This window comes from Kogia breviceps, chromosome 2 (assembly GCF_026419965.1).
Source record: "Kogia breviceps isolate mKogBre1 chromosome 2, mKogBre1 haplotype 1, whole genome shotgun sequence".
Classification (NCBI taxonomy): domain Eukaryota; kingdom Metazoa; phylum Chordata; class Mammalia; order Artiodactyla; family Physeteridae; genus Kogia; species Kogia breviceps.
In genome coordinates, this window is record NC_081311.1 from 156,364,414 (window position 1) to 156,386,247 (window position 21,834).

The 21,834-nt window shown below is 33.9% G+C and overlaps 1 protein-coding gene across 13 annotated transcripts in view; it reads left to right on the forward strand.

Annotated features, from left to right (window-relative positions):
- The window catches only part of GULP1 (GULP PTB domain containing engulfment adaptor 1), a 262,224-nt gene that overhangs the window by 218,412 nt on the left and 21,978 nt on the right, over positions 1–21,834 (forward strand). For all 13 annotated transcript variants that reach the window (XM_067026439.1, XM_067026436.1, XM_059052330.2 and 10 more), the window contains 2 exons: positions 14,961–15,077; positions 15,761–15,853. In XM_067026439.1, coding sequence (XP_066882540.1) covers positions 14,961–15,077; positions 15,761–15,853 — 210 coding nt within the window. The remainder of the gene's footprint in view (positions 1–14,960; positions 15,078–15,760; positions 15,854–21,834) is intronic.

Sequence of the window (21,834 nt, forward strand, 5' to 3'; positions counted from 1 at the left end):
GAAGAACATCTAACCTCAACAACATGATTGCCTTAGACAGAAAGAAACTTAATTTATTTATTTGCTCATTTTTCATACTGTCAAAAATAGCAGGGACTAATATTATCAATATTATATAATTTATTTCTCTGGTTTCAGTATGTGAGCTTCTTAAAAACAAATACTTTTATTTGTCCATGTAACTCCTGCATCAGGTGAACAATAGATGCTCAATGAATTTTTTCCTTAAAGAAAAGAATATGTGGAGAAATTTACAAAAGGTAGAGCAAGTTATTATCTGTATCTTTTTTTTTTTTTTTTTTTTTTTTTTTGCGGTACACGGGCCTCTCACTGTTGTGGCCTTTCCCTTTGCGGAGCACAGGCTCCGGATGCGCAGGCTCAGCGGCTGTGGCTCACGGGCCCAGCCGCTCCGCGGCATGTGGAATCCTCCAGGACCGGGGCACGAACCCGTCTCCCCTGCATCGGCAGGCAGACTCTCAACCACTGCACCACCAGTGAAGCCCTATCTGTATCTTTTAAACTGTAGTTCTTTAAACAGGCAAACTAATGTGCTAATCTACTTGGCATCATAATATGTTTTGAGAATTTGATGAATATTATGAAACATCTCATCAGAAAAATACGCTTATCCATATAAGACAATATTATGTGAACAATATGGCATTTTACATGAAATTAAAAAGTTGTTTTTGAAATATATCCTATCAAATGAATGCATTATATTTAATGTCCCAAATGCTTCTTAACCATGATTGCTTGCCGATGTTTTCTCTGTGATTGAGAAGATTAAGGTTGATACTTATTGAATATCTTCTATGTGTAAGCTATTATAACCTTTTACCACTTATGACAAACAGTAAATTCAGTTGCACTTCTTTCTTGTCTTACACATAGGAATAAACTTCCTTGGGGTCCTTTGAAATATTCATAACCCAAGTCCATTATAAATACTAGTCTTCTTATAACCTTATGTCACATGTCATATCTTTCTTTGATCTCCAAATTTATTACATGATTATTTAACAAATAAGCTTGCTAGAATTCCCATGTACTTTTATTGTTTTCAAAGTATAAACTCTGTTACTCCCTGATCATAATTGTTTGTAACTGATTTCCAGAATTTCAGTTCCTTGACCCATTATTGCTCTCTGGATATACCATATTAGATTTCTTTTTTCTTGAAGGTTGAAAATATTTTCTTGAAGCCTACAGCAGTGGCTCACAACCATTAGTGTGCATAATGGAGGACCCTTTACAATACAGCTCATTGGTTCCCACTACAAAAAATAAGTTCATATTGATTCGTGCTGGAGCTCAGGAAATCTACATTTAACAAGTCCACCAAGTGATTCTGCTGCAGGTAGATGGAAGTCTGAGCTTTGAAAAGCAAGGATCCAAGATATCTCTCCAACTATAAGTTGGCATCACTTTCATTAGCTTAAAGAGGACATGTTTCCTCAAAGTTTCATTATATCATTTTCACCTCAAAGTTTTATTTGCTCTAATTATAACAATGTCTATATTCATAAAATTGATTTTATATGTATGCAGAATTTTGAAATGCCATCCTCTCTAATTCTCATTTCCTAGTTATTGAAAATTAAAACAGGAAAATAAATTATGGCCTGATTAACACAACTCTTCCTCTTATTTTAAGAAACCAAAGCTTGAGAAGTTGAGTGACTTTCCCAAAGTTACAAAGCTAGAAGATAACAGAATAAGGATTGAAATTTAATACCTTGAATTGCCATTGTAACATTTGTCCTGTCATGCTATCTTACTCCCAATCTGTGACCTGTTCCAGGGGCCTTGTCTTATATATTCATTATATTTTATCCTTTCAGTACTTCCATGAAATTGTTGAGAGTTTGAAAGATAGATGAAGCCCCTCTTAGCAAGCCACGAGACTGGAGTTCACTACTTTGTTAACATGTTGTGTTAGTGAGTCTCCCTCCATGGTGACAATGAGGATAATGTGGGGAGCTAGAGTACCCAGCCTGCTAAGCAGTAATGAAGAGAGGCCAAGTAAGGAAGCTAAGCTTCTATCCCCACCAGGCAGTAATGAGGCAGTGCTCTCCCATTCCCATTCCCCTACTGGAACTGTGTCAGAGAGAGCCACCCAAACACAAAGTTTAAATAACTTCCAGTGTCTCATAATATCTAAAATATCCAGGATTCAATTGAAAATCACTCATCATATCAAGAATTGGAAAATAAACTAAATGAAAAAAGATGATCAATAGATCTCAACACTGAGATGAGAGAGATATTAGTTACCAGACAAAATTTTTTAAACAGCCAACATAAAAATAATAAAATAAACCATTACAATCACACTTGAAACAAAAAGTAAAAAGTATTATCAAAGAAATAGAAAATCAAAGCAAGGAAATTAAAGAAAACCCAACTGAGAATATTAGAACTGAAAAATATGATAGCCAAATAAAAAACACAATATATGGGTTCAGAAGGGAGAGGACAGAGGAAAGAATCAGCACCCTAGAAGATCAAAAATAGAAAATGCCCAATCTGAGCAACACAGAGATAATAAACATACACAAATGTATGCACACACACATACATGTGCACACAAGCATACACACAAAACAATACAAAAGCAAACAACAAAACAGAACTTCAGGGACCTGTGGGACTATAACAAAATATCTAACATTCATGTGTCATCAGAGTCCTGGAAAGAAAGAGAAAAAAAGGTAGCCTTGAAAAAAAAAGGAAGAAATAATAGTTGCAAACTTCCCAAATTTGGCAAAAGACATAAACCTATAGATTCAAGAAATTGAATGAACTCTAAACAGGATAAACCCAACTAATTCCACAGCAAGTCACATCATACATAATCAAACTTCTGAAAACTAAAGACAGAAAAACCTTGAAAGCAGCAAGAGATAAACTAGTCCTTACCTATAGCAGAAACATCAATTCAAACAGTAGTGTATTCCTTATTAGAAACCATGAAGGTGAGAAGGAAGTAGCACAGTATATTTTGAGTGAAAAAGAAAAAAAAGGAGTGCTGTCAAACCAGAATTTTATATCCAGAAAACAACATATACTTCAGAAAGAGAAAAATTAGAAAATTAAAGATTTACCCATATGCTTGCTTATCCTGTTCTTTTTCCTTCCTCATGTTCCAAGCTGCCTTCTTTTATTGTTTAGAGAACTTCCTTTAGCCATTCACTTAGGGTAGATCTGGGAGTGACAATCTTAGTTTTCCTTCATTTGATAATTTTTTGATTTCTCTTAATGTGGGTTATACATATATTCAAGGAATTAAAGGGAAAGAAGGTAGTAATAAGTAAACATGAAAATTTCAGCATAGAAATAGCAAATATAAAAAATAATTAAATGGTTAGGTAGAATAACTGAAAAGAAAAAAAATAAGCTCAACATCAGATTTAGGATGGCAGAAAAAGTGGTCAGTAATCTGTAAGATAGATGAGAGAAATTATCCAATCAAACAAACAGAGAAAATAAATAATAATAATATTGAATAACAGAGCCATAATCACCTGCTGGACAAGATAGAGTTCTAACATATGTGAAACAAAAATCACAAGAAGACAGGAGAGAGAAAGTAAAGAAAAAAAGTACTGGCTGAAGAATTCCCAAATGTGGTGAAAATTGTCAATTTACAGATTTGAGAAACATGACCAACTTCAAGCTGAATAAATTATAAAGAAAACTACCTGTAATTATATCACAGACTATCTATAAGAGAGTTGGAGAGAGAAAGAGAGAGCAAGAGAATGATTGAGGGAATGAATGGATCTTGAAATCATCCAGAAATTTTTTTAAAAGACATATCTTTACATACAGATAAAAAAGTAGTATGAATGACAGCTGACTTTTCATTAGTATCAGTAGAGGCCAGAGGAGAATATAACAATACCTTTAACATGCATAAAGTAAAGAGATGTCATAACAGAATTTTGCACCCATTGAAGGCTCAAAATTTAAGTCAAAATATTTTGAGATAAATGAAACTGGAATGATTTATTACTAGCAGAACTGTGCTTCAAGGTATGCTAAAGGAAGTTCTTTAACCCAAAGGAAAATGAAACCAAAAGGAAATTCAAATGTGCAAAAAGGATAAAGAAAAAAAAGCACTGGAAAAATTGTGACTAAATGTCTGTCCATTCTTTAAAACAGAACTGGTTAAAGCAAAAATTGTAGCCTTGTATCATGATGTTAACAAATGACAGTAATAGCACAAAGAATGTATACTATTGGACTTAATAAACTTATACTATTTCAAGGTTATTATTTATGTGAAATGATACCATATTAACTATAAGTGGACTCTGGTAACTTAAGGATGCATATTGTAATCACTAGAGCAATCCACTAAAAGTAATTCAAATGCATATAACTAAAAGCCTATAGAGAAAATATAATGGAAAACAAAATTTTCTTAATGGAATTTAAAGAAAGCAGGAAAAGAACAGCAACATAAAAGCAGGTGGACCAAATAGAAAATAAAGAACAACATAAATGTAAAAATATACCAATCAAAGGCTGAGATTATCAGGCAGCAGTTTTAAAAAGTCCAACTTTTTGGTCTCTAGAAAACACACACTTTAAATATAAACACAAATATAGGTAAAAAACAAAAGATTGAATAAACATATGCCATGCAAGCAATAAGTGTGAGAAAGTTGGTGTGGCTATACTCATATCAAAAAGGTGACTCCAAGGCAAGGAATATTACCAGACATTGAGATAAAGCCCACAATGATTAAAGGACCACTGTGTTTCATTTAATAACAGTGATTTTTAAGAAATGAAGGAGAAAATCTACAATTACAGGAAGTAAAAGACAAGTTGACACCCATAGTCATAGATGTTAATGCCATTCTCAGCAATTGACAGAGCAAATAGAAAAAAATAAACTTACAAAAAATGAAAAAAATAATATCCACCACTTTGATCTAATTGACTATTTAGAATATTATCCCAAGAAAGAACAGAGTATAGTTTCTTTTTAAAAAAATTTTTAATTTAATTTTATTTATTTTTTAGACAGCAGGTTCTTATTACTCATCAATTTTATACACATCAGTGTATACATGTCAATCCCAATCACCCAATTCAACACACCACCATCCCCACCCCCCCACAGTTTTCCCTCCTTGTGTCCATACATTTGTTCTCTACATCTGTGTCTCAACTTCTGCCCTGTAAACCAGTTCATCTGTACCATTTTTCTAGGTTCCACATGCATGCATTAATATACGATATTTGTTTTTCTCTTTCTGACTTACTTCACTCTGTATGACAGTCTCTAGATCCATCCACATCTCAACAAATGACTCAATTTCATTCCTTTCTATGGCTGAGTAATATTCCATTGTATATATGTACCACAATGTCTTTATCCATTCATCTGTCAATGGGCATTTTGGTTGCTTCCATGACCTGGCTATTGTAAATAGTGCGGCAATGAACATTGGGGTGCATGTGTCTTTTTGAATTATGATTTTCTCTGGGTATATGCCCAGTAGTGGGATTGCTGGATCATATAGTAATTCTATTTTTAGTTTTTTAAGGAACCTCTGTACTGTTCTCCATAGTGGCTGTATCAATTTACATTCCCACCAACAGTGCAAGAGGGTTCCCTTTTCTCCACACCGTCTCCAGCATTTGTTGTTTGTAGATTTTCTGATGATGCCCATTTTAACTGGTGTGAGGTGATATAACATTGTAGTTTTTTGCATTTCTCTAATAATTAGTGACATTGAGCAGCTTTTCATGTGCTTCTTGGCCATCTTTATGTCTTCTTTGGAGAAATGTCTATTCAGGTCTTCTGCCATTTTTGGATTGGATTGTTTGTTTCTCTTAATATTGAGCTGCATGAGCTGTTGATATATTTTGGAGATTAATCCTTTGTCCATTGATTCATTTGCAAATACTTTCTCCCATTCTGAGGGTTGTCTTTTCGTCTTGTTTATGGTTTCCTTTGCTGTGCAAAAGCTTTAAAGTTTCATTAGGTCCCATTTGTTTATTTTTGTTTTTATTTCCATTACTTTAGGAGGTGGGTAAAAAAAGATCTTGCTGTGATTTATGTCAAAGAGTGTTCTTCCTATGTTTTCCTCTAAGAGTTTTATAGTATCCGGTCTTACATTTAGTTCTTTAATCCATTTTGAGTTTATTTTTGTGTATGGTATTAGGGAGTGTTCTAATTTCATTCTTTTACATATAGCTGTCCAGTTTACCCAGCACCACTTATTGAAGAGACTGTCTTTTTTCCATCATATATCCTTACCTCCTTTGTCATAGATTAGTTGGCCACAGGTGCATGGTTTTCTATCTTGTTCCATTGATTTATGTTTCTGTTTTGGGGCCAGTACCATATTGTCTTGATTACTGTGGCTTTGTAATATAATCTGAAGTCAGGGAGTCTGATTCCTCCAGCTCCGTTTTTTATCCTCAAGACTGCTTTGGCTATTCGGGGTCTTTTGTGTCTCCATACAAATTTTAAGACTTTTTGTTCTAGTTCTGTAAAAAGTGCTGTTGGTATTTTGATAGGGATTGCATTGAATCTGTAGATTGCTTTCGGTAGTATAGACATTTTTACAATATTGATTCTTCTGATCCAAGAACATGGTATATCTCTCCATCTGTTGGTATCATCTTTAATTTCTTTCATTAGTGTCTTATAGTTTTCTGCATACAGGTCTTTTGTCTCCCTAGGTAGGTTTATTCCTAGGTATTTTATTCTTTTTGTTGCAATGGTAAATGGGAGTGTTTCCTTAATTTCTCCTTCAGATTTTTCATCATTAGTGTATAGGAATGCAAGAGATTTCTGTGTGTTAATTTTCTATCCTGCAACTTTACCAAATTCATTGATTAGCTCTAGTAGTTTTCTGGTGGCATTTTTAGGAATCTCTATGTATAGTATCATGTCATCTGCAAACAGTGACAGCTTTACTTCTTCTTTTCCAATTTGTATACCTTTTATTTCTTTTTCTTCTCTGATTGCCATGGCTAGGACTTCCAAAACTATGTTGAATAATAGTGGTGAGAGTGGACATCCTTGTCCTGTTCCTAATCTTAGAGGAAATGCTTTCAGTTTTTCACTATTGAGAATTATGTTTGCTGTAGGTTTGTCATATATGGCCTTTATTATGTTGAGGTAGGTTCCCTCTATGCCCACTTTCTGGAGAGTTTTTATCATAAATGGGTGTTGAATTTTGTCAAAAGGTTTTTCTGCATCTATTGAGATGATCATATGGTTTTTATTCTTCAATTTTTTAATATGGTGTATCACATTGATTGATTGCATATATCGAAGAATCCTTGCACCCCTGGGATAAATCCCACTTGATCATTGTGTATGATCCTTTTAATGTGTTGTTGGATTCTGTTTGCTAGTGTTTTTTTCTAATTTTTTAAAAAAATTTATTTATTTATTCATTTATTTAATTTTTGGCTGCATTGGGTCTTCGCTGCTGCACGCAGGCTTTCTCTAGTTGCAGTGAGCGGGGGCTACTCTTAGTTGCGGGGCGCAGGCGTTTCATTGTGGTGGCTTCTCTTGTTGCAGAGCACAGGCTCTAGGCACGCAGGCTTCAGTAGTTGTGGCACACAGGCTTCAGTAGTTGTGGCTCGCGGGCTCTAGAGCGCAGGCTCAGTAGTTGTGGCGCACGGACTTAGTTGCCCCGCAGCATGTGGGATCTTCCCGGACCAGGGCTCGAACCCGTGTCCCCTGCATCGGCAGGCGGATTCTTAACCACTGTGCCACCAGGGAAGCCCCTGTTTGCTAGTGTTTTGTTGAGGATGTTTGCATCTATATTCATCAGTGATATTTGTCTGTAATTTTTTTTTTTTTTTTGTAGTATCTTTGTCTGGCTTTGGTATCAGGGCGATGGTGGCCTCATAAAATGAGTTTGAGAGTGCTCCTTCCTCTGCAATTTTTTTGGAATAGTTGGAGAAGGATTGGTGTTAGCTCTTCTCTAAATGTTTGATAGAATTCACCTGTGAAGGCATCAGGTCCTGGACTTTTGTTTGTTGGAATATTTTAAATCACATTTTCAATTTCATTACTTGTGATTGGTCTGTTCATATTTTCTATTTCTTCCTGGTTCAGTCTTGGAAGGTTATACCTTTCTAAGAATTTGTCCATTTCTTCTAGGTTGTCCAATTTGCTAGCATAGATTTGCTTGTAGTAGTCTCTAAGGATGCTTTGTATTTCCCTGATGTCTGTTGTAACTTCTCCTTTTTCATTTCTAATTTTATTGATTTGAGTCCTCTCCCTCTTTTTCTGGATGAGTCTGGCTAATGGTTTATCAATTTTGTTTATCTTCTCAAAGAACCAGCTTTTAGTTTTATTGATCTTTGCTATTGTTTTCTTCATTTCTATTTCATTTATTTCCACTCGTCTTTATGATTTCTTTCCTTCTACTAACTTTGGGTTTTCTTTGTTCTTCTTTCTCTAGTTCCTTTAGGTGTAAAGTTAGATTGTTTATTTGAGATTTTTATTGTTTCTTGAGTTAAGCTTGTATAGCTATACACTTCCCTCTTAAATGTGCTTTTGCTACATCCCATAGGTTTTGGATTGTCATGTTTTCATTGTCATTTGTCTCTAGGTATTTTTTGATTTCCTCTTTGATTTCTTCAGTGACTCTTGGTTATTTAGTAACGTGTTGTTTAGCCTCCATGTGTTTGTGTTTTTTACGTTTTTTTCCCTCTAATGCATTTCTAATCTCATAGTGTTGTGTTCAGAACAGATGGTTGATATGATTTCAATTTTGTTAACTTTACTGAGGCTTGATTTTTGACCCAAGATGTGATCTCTCCTGGAGAATGTTCCATGTGCACTTGAGAAGAAAGTGTAATCTGCTGTTTTGGGATGGAATGTCCTATAAATATCAATTAAATCTATCTGGTCTATTGTGTTATTTAAAGCCTCTGTTTCCTTATTTATTTTCATTTTGGATGATCTGTCCATTGGTGTAACTGAGATGTTAAACTTCCCCACTATTACTGTGTTACTGTCGATTTCCTCTTTTATAGCTGTTAGCTGTTGCCTTATGTATTGAGATGCTCCTATGTTGGGTGCATATATATTTATAATTGTTATATCTTCTTCTTGGATTGATCCCTTGATCATATGTAGTGTCCTTCCTCGTCTCGTAACATTCTTTATTTTAAAGTCTATTTTATCTGATATGTGTATTGCTACTTCAGCTTACTTTTGATTTCCATTTGCATGGAATATCTTTTTCTGTCCCCTCACTTTCAGTCTGTATGTGTCCCTAGGTCTGAAGTGGGTCCCTTGTAGACAGTATATATATGGGTCTTGTTTTTTTATCCATTCAGTGAGCCTATGTCTTTTGGTTGGAGCATTTAATCCATTCACGTTTAAGGTAATTATCGATATGTATGTTCCTATGACCATTTACTTAATTGTTTTGGGTTTGTTTTTGTAGGTCCTTTTCTTCTCTTGTGGTTCCCACTTAGAGAAGTTCCTTTAATATTTGTTTTAGAGTTGGTTTGGTGTTGCTGAATTCTCTTAGCTTTCGCTTGTCTTTAAAGCTTTTGATTTCTCCATCGAATGAATGAGATCCTTGCCGGTTAGAGTAATCTTGGTTGTAAGTTCTTCCCTTTCATCACTTTAAGTATATCATACCACTCCCTTGTGGCCTGTAGAGTTTCTGCTGAGAAATAAGCTGTTAACCTTATAGGAGTTCCCTTGTATGTTGTCATTTTTCCCTTGCTGCTTTCAATAATTTTTATTTGTCTTTAATTTTGCCAATTTGATTACTATGTGTCTCAACGTGTTTCTCCTTGGGTTTATCCTGTATGGGACTTGCTACACTTCCTGGACTTGGGTGGCTATTTCCTTTCCCATGTTAGGGAAGTTTTTGACTATAATCTCTTCAAATACTTTCTCTGGTCCTTTCTCTCTCTCTCTTCTCTTTCTGGGACCCCTATAATGCGAATGTTGTTGCATTTAATGTTGTCCCAGAGGTCTCTTAGGCTGTCTTCATTTCTTTTCATTCTTTTTTCTTTATTCTGTTCCGTAGCAGTGAATTCTACCATTCTGTCTTCCAGGTCACTTATCCATTCTTCTGCCTCAGTTTTTCTGCTATTGACTCCTTCTAGTGTAGTTTTCATTTCAGTTCTTGTATTGTTCATCTCTGTTTGTTTGTTCTTTAATTCTTCTAGGTCTTTGTTAAACATGTCTTGCATCTTCTTGATCTTTGCCTCCATTGTTTTTCCGAGGTCCTGGATCATCTTCACTACCATTATTTTGAATTCTTTTTCTTGAAGGTTGCCTATCTCCACTTCATTTAGTTGTTTTTCTGGGGTTTTATCTTGTTCCTTCATCTGTTACATAGCCCTCTGCCTTTTTTTCTTTATCTCTCTGTGAATGTGTGTTTTGTTCCACAGGCTGCAGGATTGTAGCTCTTCTTGCTTCTCCAGAGTATACTTTCTTTTTGAGTGCAGTGGAATGTTTACAAAGATCCATCATATTCTGGACCATATTTTAAGACTCAGTAAATTTCAAAATTGACCATTTTACAGAGTATATTCTCTGATTACGAATTGTCGAAATGTTTTAAATCAAAACACACTTTACGTAATAATGGCTCAAAAAAAGTTTGCAAGAGGACTTAGATTATTTTTATCTGAATAGCAACAAAGTACAAAATATCAAAATTTGTAAAAGACAGTTAAAGCAGTGCTTAGAGGGATATTTATAGCTTTAACTGCTTCTATGAGAAAAGATAAAAAGATTAAAAGTAATCATCATGCTTTTGATCTTGAGGAGTTAGAATAAGAACAAATTTAAAACAACGTAAAAGGTAATAATAATAATAAATAATAGAATCGATGATGTTGAAAATACAATAAAGAAAATTAATAAACCAAAAGTTGGTTCTTCAATAAGGATCCTCTAAAAAGACAGATCCAGGACAAAATAAAAGAAACCACAAATTACCAATACCTGAAACAAAAGAGTGGATATAAGTACAGATGCTACAGTCTTTAAAAGGATACAGAGATAAATATTATATAACTATTATGCCAGTAAATTTGGTAAGTAGGATGAAATTGATGAATATTTGAAAAACTCGATTTAACGAAACTGAGGAAATAACAAATATGAATATATGTATAATTAAATATTTTTAAAAATCTCTTGACAAGTAAAATAACAGACCCAGATAGTTTCACTGTTAAGTTCTATGAAAAAAAAAATCCCATAGATGCAGAAAAAGCACAAAATTCAATCCAATTGATGATAATATTCACAATATCCTAGGAGTAGAAGGGACGTTTCTTATTCCAATAAGGACTTAAAAATCTTGCAGGTGACATCAAAATTAATGGTGAATTATTGAATACTTTCCTTTAAGATTGGGAACAGGGCAAGGGTGCTTATTCTCACGACCTCTGTTTAGCCTGGTATTAGATTTCATAGATGGTGAATAGTTAATAAAAGAAACAAGAGGCATAAAGATTGGGGAAAAAAGTAAAACTATCTTTTTTACAGATGTAATATGAAGTTTTACAAAGAAACTCATGTGAAATCTACAAATTACTATAATTATGAAGCAAATTTAATCACAAGATACAAGGTTAATATACAAAAATTGATTGTTTCTGTCTACTAGAAAAAAAAATCTGTTTACTAAATCATCAACAAACATGAAATAATTAGAATTTTTTAAGAAGATATGCTGAAATCAACAAACTATTGCAGATATTAAAGAAGACCTAAAATAATGGGAGAGAGATACCATATAGGTTGTAAGGCTCAATTTAGTTAAGTGGTCAATTCCACCAATTTGATCTGTATATTCAATACAATCCTTATCAAAATCACAATGGGATTTTTGGTTGAAATAGAAAAAAAATTTTTAATATGGTAATATAAAACAGTGCAGAATAGAGAAATTAATCTTGAAAGAAAAGATCAAAGTTGGAAGACACATTTTACATGCTTTCACAGGGTACTTAAAAGAAATCATTATCAAAATCAGGTGATATTGATGTAATGATAGATAAATAATAAACGAACTAGATTGTAGAGACCAGAAATATCCACACATACGTGGTCAATTGAGTTTTCCACAAATGTGACAAGACATTTAATGGAGAAAAGAAGCCTTTGATAATTGGTATTGGAACAACTAGCTAAATATATGAAAAAATAATACTTAAAAATTAGTTCTTACTTACGCTACATAAAAATAACTTGAGATGGATAATAGATATAAAAGTAGAAGCTTTTATAGCCTGCTGTAAAACTTTCATTAAACGTAGGAGAATCTCTCTATGAACTTTGAGTAGACAATGATTTCTTAGAAATGACCCCAAAAGCACTAAATATAGCAGGAGAAAAAAATGATACGTGGGACTTAATCAAAAATAAACATTTTCTATTAATCTATAAACAGTATTATAAAGTGAAATGGCAAGTCACATACATATATCCGAAAAAGAGTTTGTATCCAGAATATATAAAAACTAAATATCAATAATAAAAAGACAAAAATACTAATAAAAATGGGCAAGAGACTGTCTTCTACAGGGAGTTCATAATGAGCGGATAACAAAGGCCAATGATTACATGAAACTGGGCTAGTATATTATTCAACAGGGAAATTCAGGTTACAAATGCATTGCAATAGCATTACTCATCCAGTAAAATGACTAAATTAAAAAGATGTCAATATCTGATGTTGGTGAGAATGTGGAGCAGCTAGAACTCTTTTACTGCTGGTGGGTATGTACAATGGTACTTTGGAAAGCAGTCTGGCAGTTTTTTATAATGTTAAACATAGACCCATCCTATGGTTTAGCAATTACTTTCTAGGTATTTACCCAGAGATATGAAAACATATGTCCACAAAAAGATTTTACAAGAATGTTCATAACAGCTTTATTTATAACTCAGGACTGAAAACACCAGAAATGTCCCTTGATAGAAAAGTGAAAAATCATTTGTGGTATATACACTGGATGGAAAGTGATCAGGAATAAAATGAATGATACATGTAACATCTGAGAAACTAAAAAAGAAGACCAATACAAAAGAATATATACAGTATGGCCCATTTTTATAGATACAAGGACAGGTAAAACTGATCTATGGTGAGAAATTTGAGCAACGGTTACCCGTAAGAAATGTGATTTGACTAGAGGTAGGCATAGGAGAACTTTCAAGGATGATAGAAATATTCTGTACCTTTAATGATGTGGTGATTATATAGGTATTAAAACACATATGTCAAAACACACCTGATATATATAAATTTTATCCCCTACCCTCGAAAAGTGTGAGGCTTGTAGAGTCAGACATTCTGAATTTGAATCCAGGTTGTCCTCTAACTGTCAGATTTTAGGCAAGTTATACAACCTGACAGAATTGCAGTTGCATAAGTATTGCGGGAATAATAATAACCCCCATCTCACAGAGTCATGAGAAACAAGTGAGGTAATATATGGAGAATATTTACCAGGGAGCTAAATGCTATCTTAATTAAAAAGACATGTCTTACCATAAAAAGAGGCTATGGATTTTTAAAAATTATTATTGTAAACAAATAATTAATAATGAAGTCAAATGTTATTAGTGATGAATCAACCATATTACCATTTAAACAATTTTCTGTCCTGTACACCTTGAGTATTTGAGGAAAACACATTGTCTTATTAAGAAGACACATTGAACTCATTTTAACTTTTTAGTATTATTTAGTATTCCTTAATATAGCTTATTTTCTTTTCCATCTTTGTTGTAAGACAGATAGTCCTCATATATAATTTTAGGCATATATTTTGTATTTTTTGGTTTATTGGGTTAAACACTGTAAATATTTTTTATGGCTGAACACATTTTTAAACAAATAGTGAACTACAAAAATAACAGTGTCTTAAGTAATCTAAGCTTTATTAATAAAGCATATTTTCAATTTAGGTTACACCTAGGAATCACAAAATTTTAGGATTTGCAATAGATTATTGAAAGCAGGGCATTTTCAAGATTTAATGTTGCTACCAGTTGTTATGTCATCTGGAGGTGTTCTATTAAATATGAAATATTTCTGATGCATTAAATCAATTAATGCCTTTACCAAACTTCTTTATAATGTTAATAAAGTAAATACATCTTTATTTACTGTTTACACTGTTCCCAGTAAGACACTGTGATACCAGTTGAGATATCAATGGAGAAGGAATGAGCTGGTGGACTTAGGATATTTGTGGCAGTTTCTAGTTAATAGACCAGAGACTGATAATTGTTTATGAGGCCAAATTCAGGTGACAGATATATTTTGCTCAGTCGGCACTGTGTTTTACAAAAATATTGTTTACTGTCACTTAAAATTGGGAGCTTTCCTTATGAATATTCAGATTTCTGACCTCATCTCACATATTTAAAATCGACAACTCTGGGTTGGAATTGTTCATTTCCACAAGCCAAAAATTAACTGGAACTGAGTAGCAAGCAGTTGCTTCCCTTTAGAGAGGGCATCCATCAGGTTTTCCACAGACACCACCCAGCCAACCTCATTCAAGTTACTGCCAGGCTTAATAAACCCTCCTTGCTAAGAAAAGGAAATAAGTAGCAAAGCAACAAGAAAAATTGCAGTTGGCACTATGCTTTTATTTAATAGGCACTAAATATTTGAGGAAGGAAGGAAAACAAACTAGGGGAAAAAATGCTATGATAAAAGAGATGAGAAGTTGGATAGGACTCTTGCTTCCAACTTCGACGGCTATTCATTTAATTGCCAAAACATTTCTTTTTTATGTTGTGCATGGGTAGGCTTTGAATTATTATGTTAGCATAGACTACTTTGCTCATTTACTACACGTCTACCCCTAGACATTGCCCTTTTGAAATACCTCATGTTACCGTTTTTCTTGATTCAAAGAATAGTCTGATGTATTATTATTAAAATGGAAATCTTTGTTTGGTTTTTACAAAGGCTGAAGAGATAACTTTAACAATTGGCCAAGCATTTGACCTGGCGTACAGGAAATTTCTAGAATCTGGAGGAAAAGATGTTGAAACAAGAAAACAGATTGCAGTGTTACAGAAAAGAGTGAGTAAACTAAGCTTGTTATTTCACATTTATGTGATGTAAGTACAGGGAAACTTGCATATCATCAAACAAATTTAGAAGGCCTGCCATTAAATTCCCCCCACACTGATTGGAACTGCTTTCACTGTGTTCCTATAATTTTTCATTCCTGATCCCCTGCACAGTTTTTAACCATTTTATATTGAATTCCCACAAGAACTTAGTGTTCTCATGTGACTTTGCTTCACTTCCTGATGCTTCTCATGGGGATCAGAGCAGCAGAAAGAGCAGATGCTGGGTAAGTGGTTTCCCATGCAGATCAGATTCCTTTATAATTAAATTACACCCTTTCTCCACTCTCTTCAAAATCATCATAAGCAAGTTTCACTGTCTTGCAGTTATACTCCAAGATTATGGGTACAGATTGCACAATGCTACAAGAAAACACAGAGATGAGGTATTAGAAACATGAAATTTGCACACACATACAAACATATTTTAAATTTAATAATATGTCTTTCCAGTGACCTAGAATTCTATGATATATCCCAAGCTTTCTCAAAATAAATTTCTCCCCTGTGCACAAAATAATACATTAAAATTTTAAATAATATGAAATCCTATTCATGAATATAGCCATTTAACAGCCAATATTTTCCAAGAACAAATGTCTGAAGGTTATTCAATAATCATTTGCTTTTTAGATTCAAGACTTAGAAACAGAAAATATGGAACTTAAAAACAAAGTACAAGATTTGGAAAACCAGTTGAGAATAACCCAAGTATCAACATCTCCAGTAAGTATATAGAATATGTGCATCTTTTCCTTAGAAATAAGATTTCATGGTGATAAAACATTTCTGGATCGTCAGCTCTTCAGTATTCCAACTAATACTCTGGGATCAATCATTTTAAACTAAATGTAGATAGAGATACAAGGTGCTAAATAAGATTAATTTAAATGTTAAAATTACATAGGTAGCTCAGATCAGAGCTACCTAGGTAGCTCAGCTCAGAGTTGTTTTTCCATGTTGCTCTTTTCTCTTTTCTAGAATAATTCAGCCCTCAATTTGGTCTTTTCCTCTTTGTGACATAATCTTCTTTCATTCCAATTGATTACTATTTACTGAAGTTGATTTAATGACTGAAGCCAATCTGCCCTTGGAGTACTGAACTACATTATAGAAGCTGGACTGTTAACACAATCGAATTGCTTTCTTATATTACATTGCAAGGGCTTCTACTGGGAGTGACAGAGTTATATTTCACACACTAAAATCAGTGGTAGTCTCTGCAAACAACACTCAATATTTTTATAGTTAAATTATTTACTTTGGTTTATCACAGAGTTGAAATCATTTTCTCATCTTAAGGTATGATGCCATTATTTTGTGATTTTGGCTAAGGGAATTTTTTGAGGGGAGGTAGAATTTAAAACAGTTGATACTTTTTTCTAAGCAAAATATACTTAGGAATTTTATTCTCTTTTAGAATCATCTGTACTGATATTCTCCATTAAAATGTATATTTTATTTTACATTTAGAAATTTTAATATATAACTTTTGGCATGATACTATGAACTGAAACACAATTATAGCATTTACAAACTTCTGAAAAGAATTTTTGTTGCAAATTTTCATTTGCAAGTCGATTTTGGTTCAATCTCTAGGCTAACTCAACGAAAAACCGTTAGTATATATATGTATATAAATATATTTATTGCTATCTACTATTAGACTATTTCACCAGTTTATTACCATGAAGAATGTTTCTGTAAGAAGTCACATTTTGGGTTTTAAATTTGGTGTGCCCTGGAAATGGGTCAAAAAACTTTTTTTTCTTCTAAACTCACACTTTTCCATCTTCCACACTGAAACAGTTGGTATTTCCATTGCTTGGCATATAGTTTGTGACAGTGGGGTTGAGACAGCCAAGGTGAGAGAGGTTGGGAGTGAGGTTCCAATGTTGCACAGTGTACCTCTGTAATGCACAGTGAGGTGCCAGAGCATCCTCTTCAAGCTCTGGCTTTATTATAATATCGCTCCCTGTTTTTTCTCTTTACTATGATCATTATTTGCTTCTCATCAAGATGATGATATTTTCTTGCCTTCCCCATCACAAGGAACAGAGCATCAGCTCAAACTGTTCAACCTTGAGTCCCAAGTGGAGCAACATTTCTTAGGTCTTGTTGAACGTCTTGTAAGCCATCCTGTGAAACAAATTAGGAGTATAAAGATAAATGAAGGAGAAGTTACTTTTTCAATCAGTCTTAATAAGGTAGTTTTTGCTGGAATTCATTGCATATGAAAAGTAGCTTTACTGAAGTCTTTATGTTTACAAAGGAGTAAAAATAAGATCCATCACCATTTTGGATGCAAGACCAAAGCTTATTCATTATGTATCTTCTTTCTCTAGAAAGAGAGCTAGAGGTATCATGTTAAGGGGCATGGTAGATTTGGGAAGAGCAGAGAGGTTTGGGACATGTTGATAGGACAGCACATCTTTTATCTCTTGAAAGCAGACACTGCCCTAGACTAGCACTGGGACAACTGAGAAGGTGCGTCAGGGTTGGGGTTATGTGTGTGCACTGGTGATCTCACATGGTTACCAAGTCAGCTTCAGAAATGACAAAGGGCAGGAAGAATGAAGAAATGACACTCTCTTCAGTTTCCTGGACCCTCTGTCCTAGGTAGCCGTTAACAAGCTGTGAGCTTGAAAGTTGGTATGTAAGTGAGCACAGACTATATATGAGTATATTCATTTATTTAGCCATTATCATTGGTAGTGTCAGTTATATAAAAAACAATAAAATTATTCAAATAGCCAGTTATTAGAATGGATTAACTCTCCTAAAGTGGTCATTTAATAATTATCATAGGCATTGTGTTCATCTCAGCACTATGTCTCAATAGAACGCTTAAAAGACTATAACTAAAAGGTTGAATTAAAAAAGAGAAATAATTTTCTCTAAATCATTCTTTTGCACTTAATACACAAGTGTAGAAAGTTTATTGCCTTATTGATCATTATGCAGCTAGCTCAAATTATAACTTTGCAATCTACTTATATTCTTTCATCGTAGTAATATCTTTGTCTATATTTTCTCTTTATTTTAACTTTTAAAAAATTACTTGTCTCATAAATTTTCAACTCCTAAAGTCTCATTATGTGATTTTTGAAATTGCTGATGCGTCTTCTTTAAGATTAAAAGATAGAATTTTATTCTTTTTCTTTTTTTTTTTTTTTTTTTTTTTTTGTCGGTACGCTGGCCTCTCACTGTTGTGGCCTCTCCCGTTGCGGAGCACAGGCTCCAGACGCGCAGGCTCAGCGGCCATGGCTCACGGGCCCAGCCGCTCCGCGGCATGTGGGATCTTCCCAGACTGGGGCATGAACCCGTGTCCCCTGCATCGGCAGGCGGACTCTCAACCACTGTGCCACCAGGGAAGCCCAGAATTTTATTCTTTTAAGAAAGTGAACTCAACATTTTAAAATTGCTAACGATACCTGATTAATTCAAATGGTTTTGAAGATGCTGTTATAGGTATTTATTAACTTGTTTTTAAATTTTTTTTGAAGAGAATATGCACAAATATTTTTTTGCCTTTCATTTTCAATTTTAGTTACGTAGCTGAGAAATAAATTAATATAATATTAAGTCCATCTATATTTCAACCTGTTAAAATGATCTCCCTCTTTTCTGATATTAAAAATAAACAAAAATATAGGGTGGATAGCTAGTGGGAAGCAGCCGCGTGGCACAGGGAGATCAGCTAGGTGGTTTGTGACCACCTAGAGGGGTGGGATGGGGAGGGTGGGAGGGAGGGAGACACAAGACGGAAGAGATATGGGAACATATGTATATGTATAGCTGATTCACTTTGTTATAAAGCAGAAATTAACACACCATTGTAAAGCCATTATACTCCAATAAAGATGTTAAAAATTAATTAATTAATTTAATTTAATTACCTACAATTATTTAGTAAGTATGAAATATTGCCATGCTCTTAAATATCCACTCTGCTGAAGGTTTGTTGATGATTCAAACCATTGATATTGAACTTGAAAAATAATGAAAATTCCAAGTAATTAAAATATAAATTTATAATACATGTACCTCTTGTTGAATAGCTTGCGATGGGTCTTCAGTAAAGCAAATTTCTGTAAAGTTAGAAATGTTTTGCATACGTTCTTTCTTATGAAATGTGAGCATTAATTTTACAGGACACACAGCTAGGACACCAAGTACCTCACAGAGTCTAGCAAAACTCATGCACAGTAAATGACTATTGGACTTATAACTCTGGAAATGAGATTCTGTAGGTTTAGTTTGTTTGTTTTTTTGCTTGTTTTTCTCTCAGAGGACTAAAGGGTAGAATGCTCCAAAATTGCTAAAGTTTTCAGCATTTTGTTTAAAGGATTAGGCAGCAATTAATATATTAATTGAAGGAGCATGGAAGTAAATTATGAATGCCATTATGCACACTAAAATTACAATATACGTGGGTTTGTTAATAGGATTAATTTGTCTTTAGATTCTCGATGGGTTTTCAGTGTGTAATGGTGAGAGGAACCCCCAAGACAGATCACTCTTCACAAATGACCAGCCCAAAACAGGCCTTAATTCTCTTGAGAGCCAAATTTTCCTAAGTTGCACAGAGGTAACTCTTTTGCCAACTCCAATTCAGAAGTGTTTCTCTATAAATAATTTACTACTACAATGTGGTTCATAAAAATAAGTACTTAATACAGTAATTTTCTGAAATATCAGAATTTGCTAGTCAGACACAATGTAGTCCACATCAAGCAACTGCTAGTCAAAGTAAAATAGAAGATTTATCTCTAATCTTAGCTTAAAATAGTCTCTTTGAGAAGTGGGAGCAAAGAGAACAAAAGTAGGAATGGAATTTTGGGGGGTTTGTGGCATTTAAAGTAATGTAGAAAATGAAAATTTTGTAAATTACCGGTATGGATGCTATTTTTCTTGTAAGTGTGTAATGAAGTAGCAGATAAAGTCAGTTACGGGAAGAATCGGAAAAATAAGAAACATTTTTGGTAAAATTTGATTAGATAACTAAAAGGTCACACCAGCCATCTACCCTAGTAAGCAGTCCAAAGTAAAAGTTGAATTTCTGTAGCACAGAACAATAGTTCAAAGGATCAGGTCTTCTAATAAGAAATTTCAGTCGTATAGATATTGATCCTATTATTCTATATTAAATCATAGATTAAAAGTGTGAGGCCCTGTTGAGTAGAATCTTCCAGATGGAGAGCCTTTGTAGTCTAAGGAGTCACAGTGTAGGTGAGAACATAGATGCATTTCTCTAGTCTCCTCAGAGGCACCCGAAGGAAAGGTTGCTATTTCTTAGGTGCTAGCCTTCCAACCACGTACGTATTATATACATCAATGTGAATTGGTCATTGATTTATTTTGAAGATGCAAACTCATTTAAGGTTCAAGCTTTTAAAGAAAATCTTCAAGAAACCTAAAAAGTTCTTTCAAAGTTTACAATTGTGTAAATTTTAGTTTTGTTTTTATTTTTCCTAGTCCCACTAAGTTGTCACTGGTATTTTGAAATAGTAGCTTGGTGACATATTTTACATATTAAGATGCATATCACTTTGATTTTTATTTTCTCACATTTGCCAGTTGCATACATTTGATATAGTTGTGACCTGTTATGGCAGCTTGTAACACATTTATTAAACATCTTATATGACCATATGATATTCTAGGCCCTTGGGTTTTATCAGTATATGAATTGCAGCAGCTATGAAACTTACATAGTATGGGGAAAGACAGGGAGATGGGTAATAAACCCATACCTAAATGAATAAATAAATTTAGAAATTTGGAGCTTATATAAGATCCAAATGAGTAAATATGAATAAAATAAAATAGAGCAGAATCAAAGAGAATGGGAGCTTTTTTTTAGAGACAGTGATCTGGGAAGTGCATTCTGAGAATGTAACATTTAAACTGAGACCTGAATTTTAACAAGTTAGTTAATACAAAGGGCTGAAAACAGTAACAAGGACTTTGCACCTGGAGCATAGTGACAAAGAGGCAAAAAAATTGAAGAGAGTCAGAGGCTAGATTTTATAGGTAGATCATGTTTGTTTGTTTTCTTTAATTGCAGTGAGAAGTTACTAAAAGGTTTTTAACAGGAGATTTGGGGATCAGCTGGCTGCTGTATGCACCATGGGCTGTAAAGAGGCCAAACTGAGGTCCCCAAAACTGTCTAGGAAGCTATCTCAGTAGTCTAGGAGAAGGAGAAGAGTAAATTGGCCTAGAATTCTATCAGTTGGGATGATGTATATAATAGCTTGATATATTTTGGCAGTAGAACTTGCAGGATTTACTGATGGATTGTCTGTGGACTGTAGAATAAAAGAGGGTCAAGATTGCCCCTTAGGGTTTTATCCCGAGCATCTGGGCGGTGGTGCCATTTTCCAAAATAGATGTGACTTGGGGCAGGTGAATGATAACCAATCAGTAGTTCATTTTTGCTTGTGCTACTTCTGCCTACTGGGTGGCTGATGAAGACATTTATTAAAAGTTTGAATATTCAGATCTGGAATTCAAAGAAGAGGTCTGGCCTCATGATACAGTACTTGAGTTTAAAAGTTTACTCTTCTTCTATCATCATTTGGACTGTTGTTTATTGTTTTAGTTAATACACCCAGTATAAAATTTAGTGTGAGATTACAGAGTAGTTTAGTTCTAGCTAAGGAAAACAAAATACTTTTTTTTTTTTTTTTTTTGCTCAGGATTAA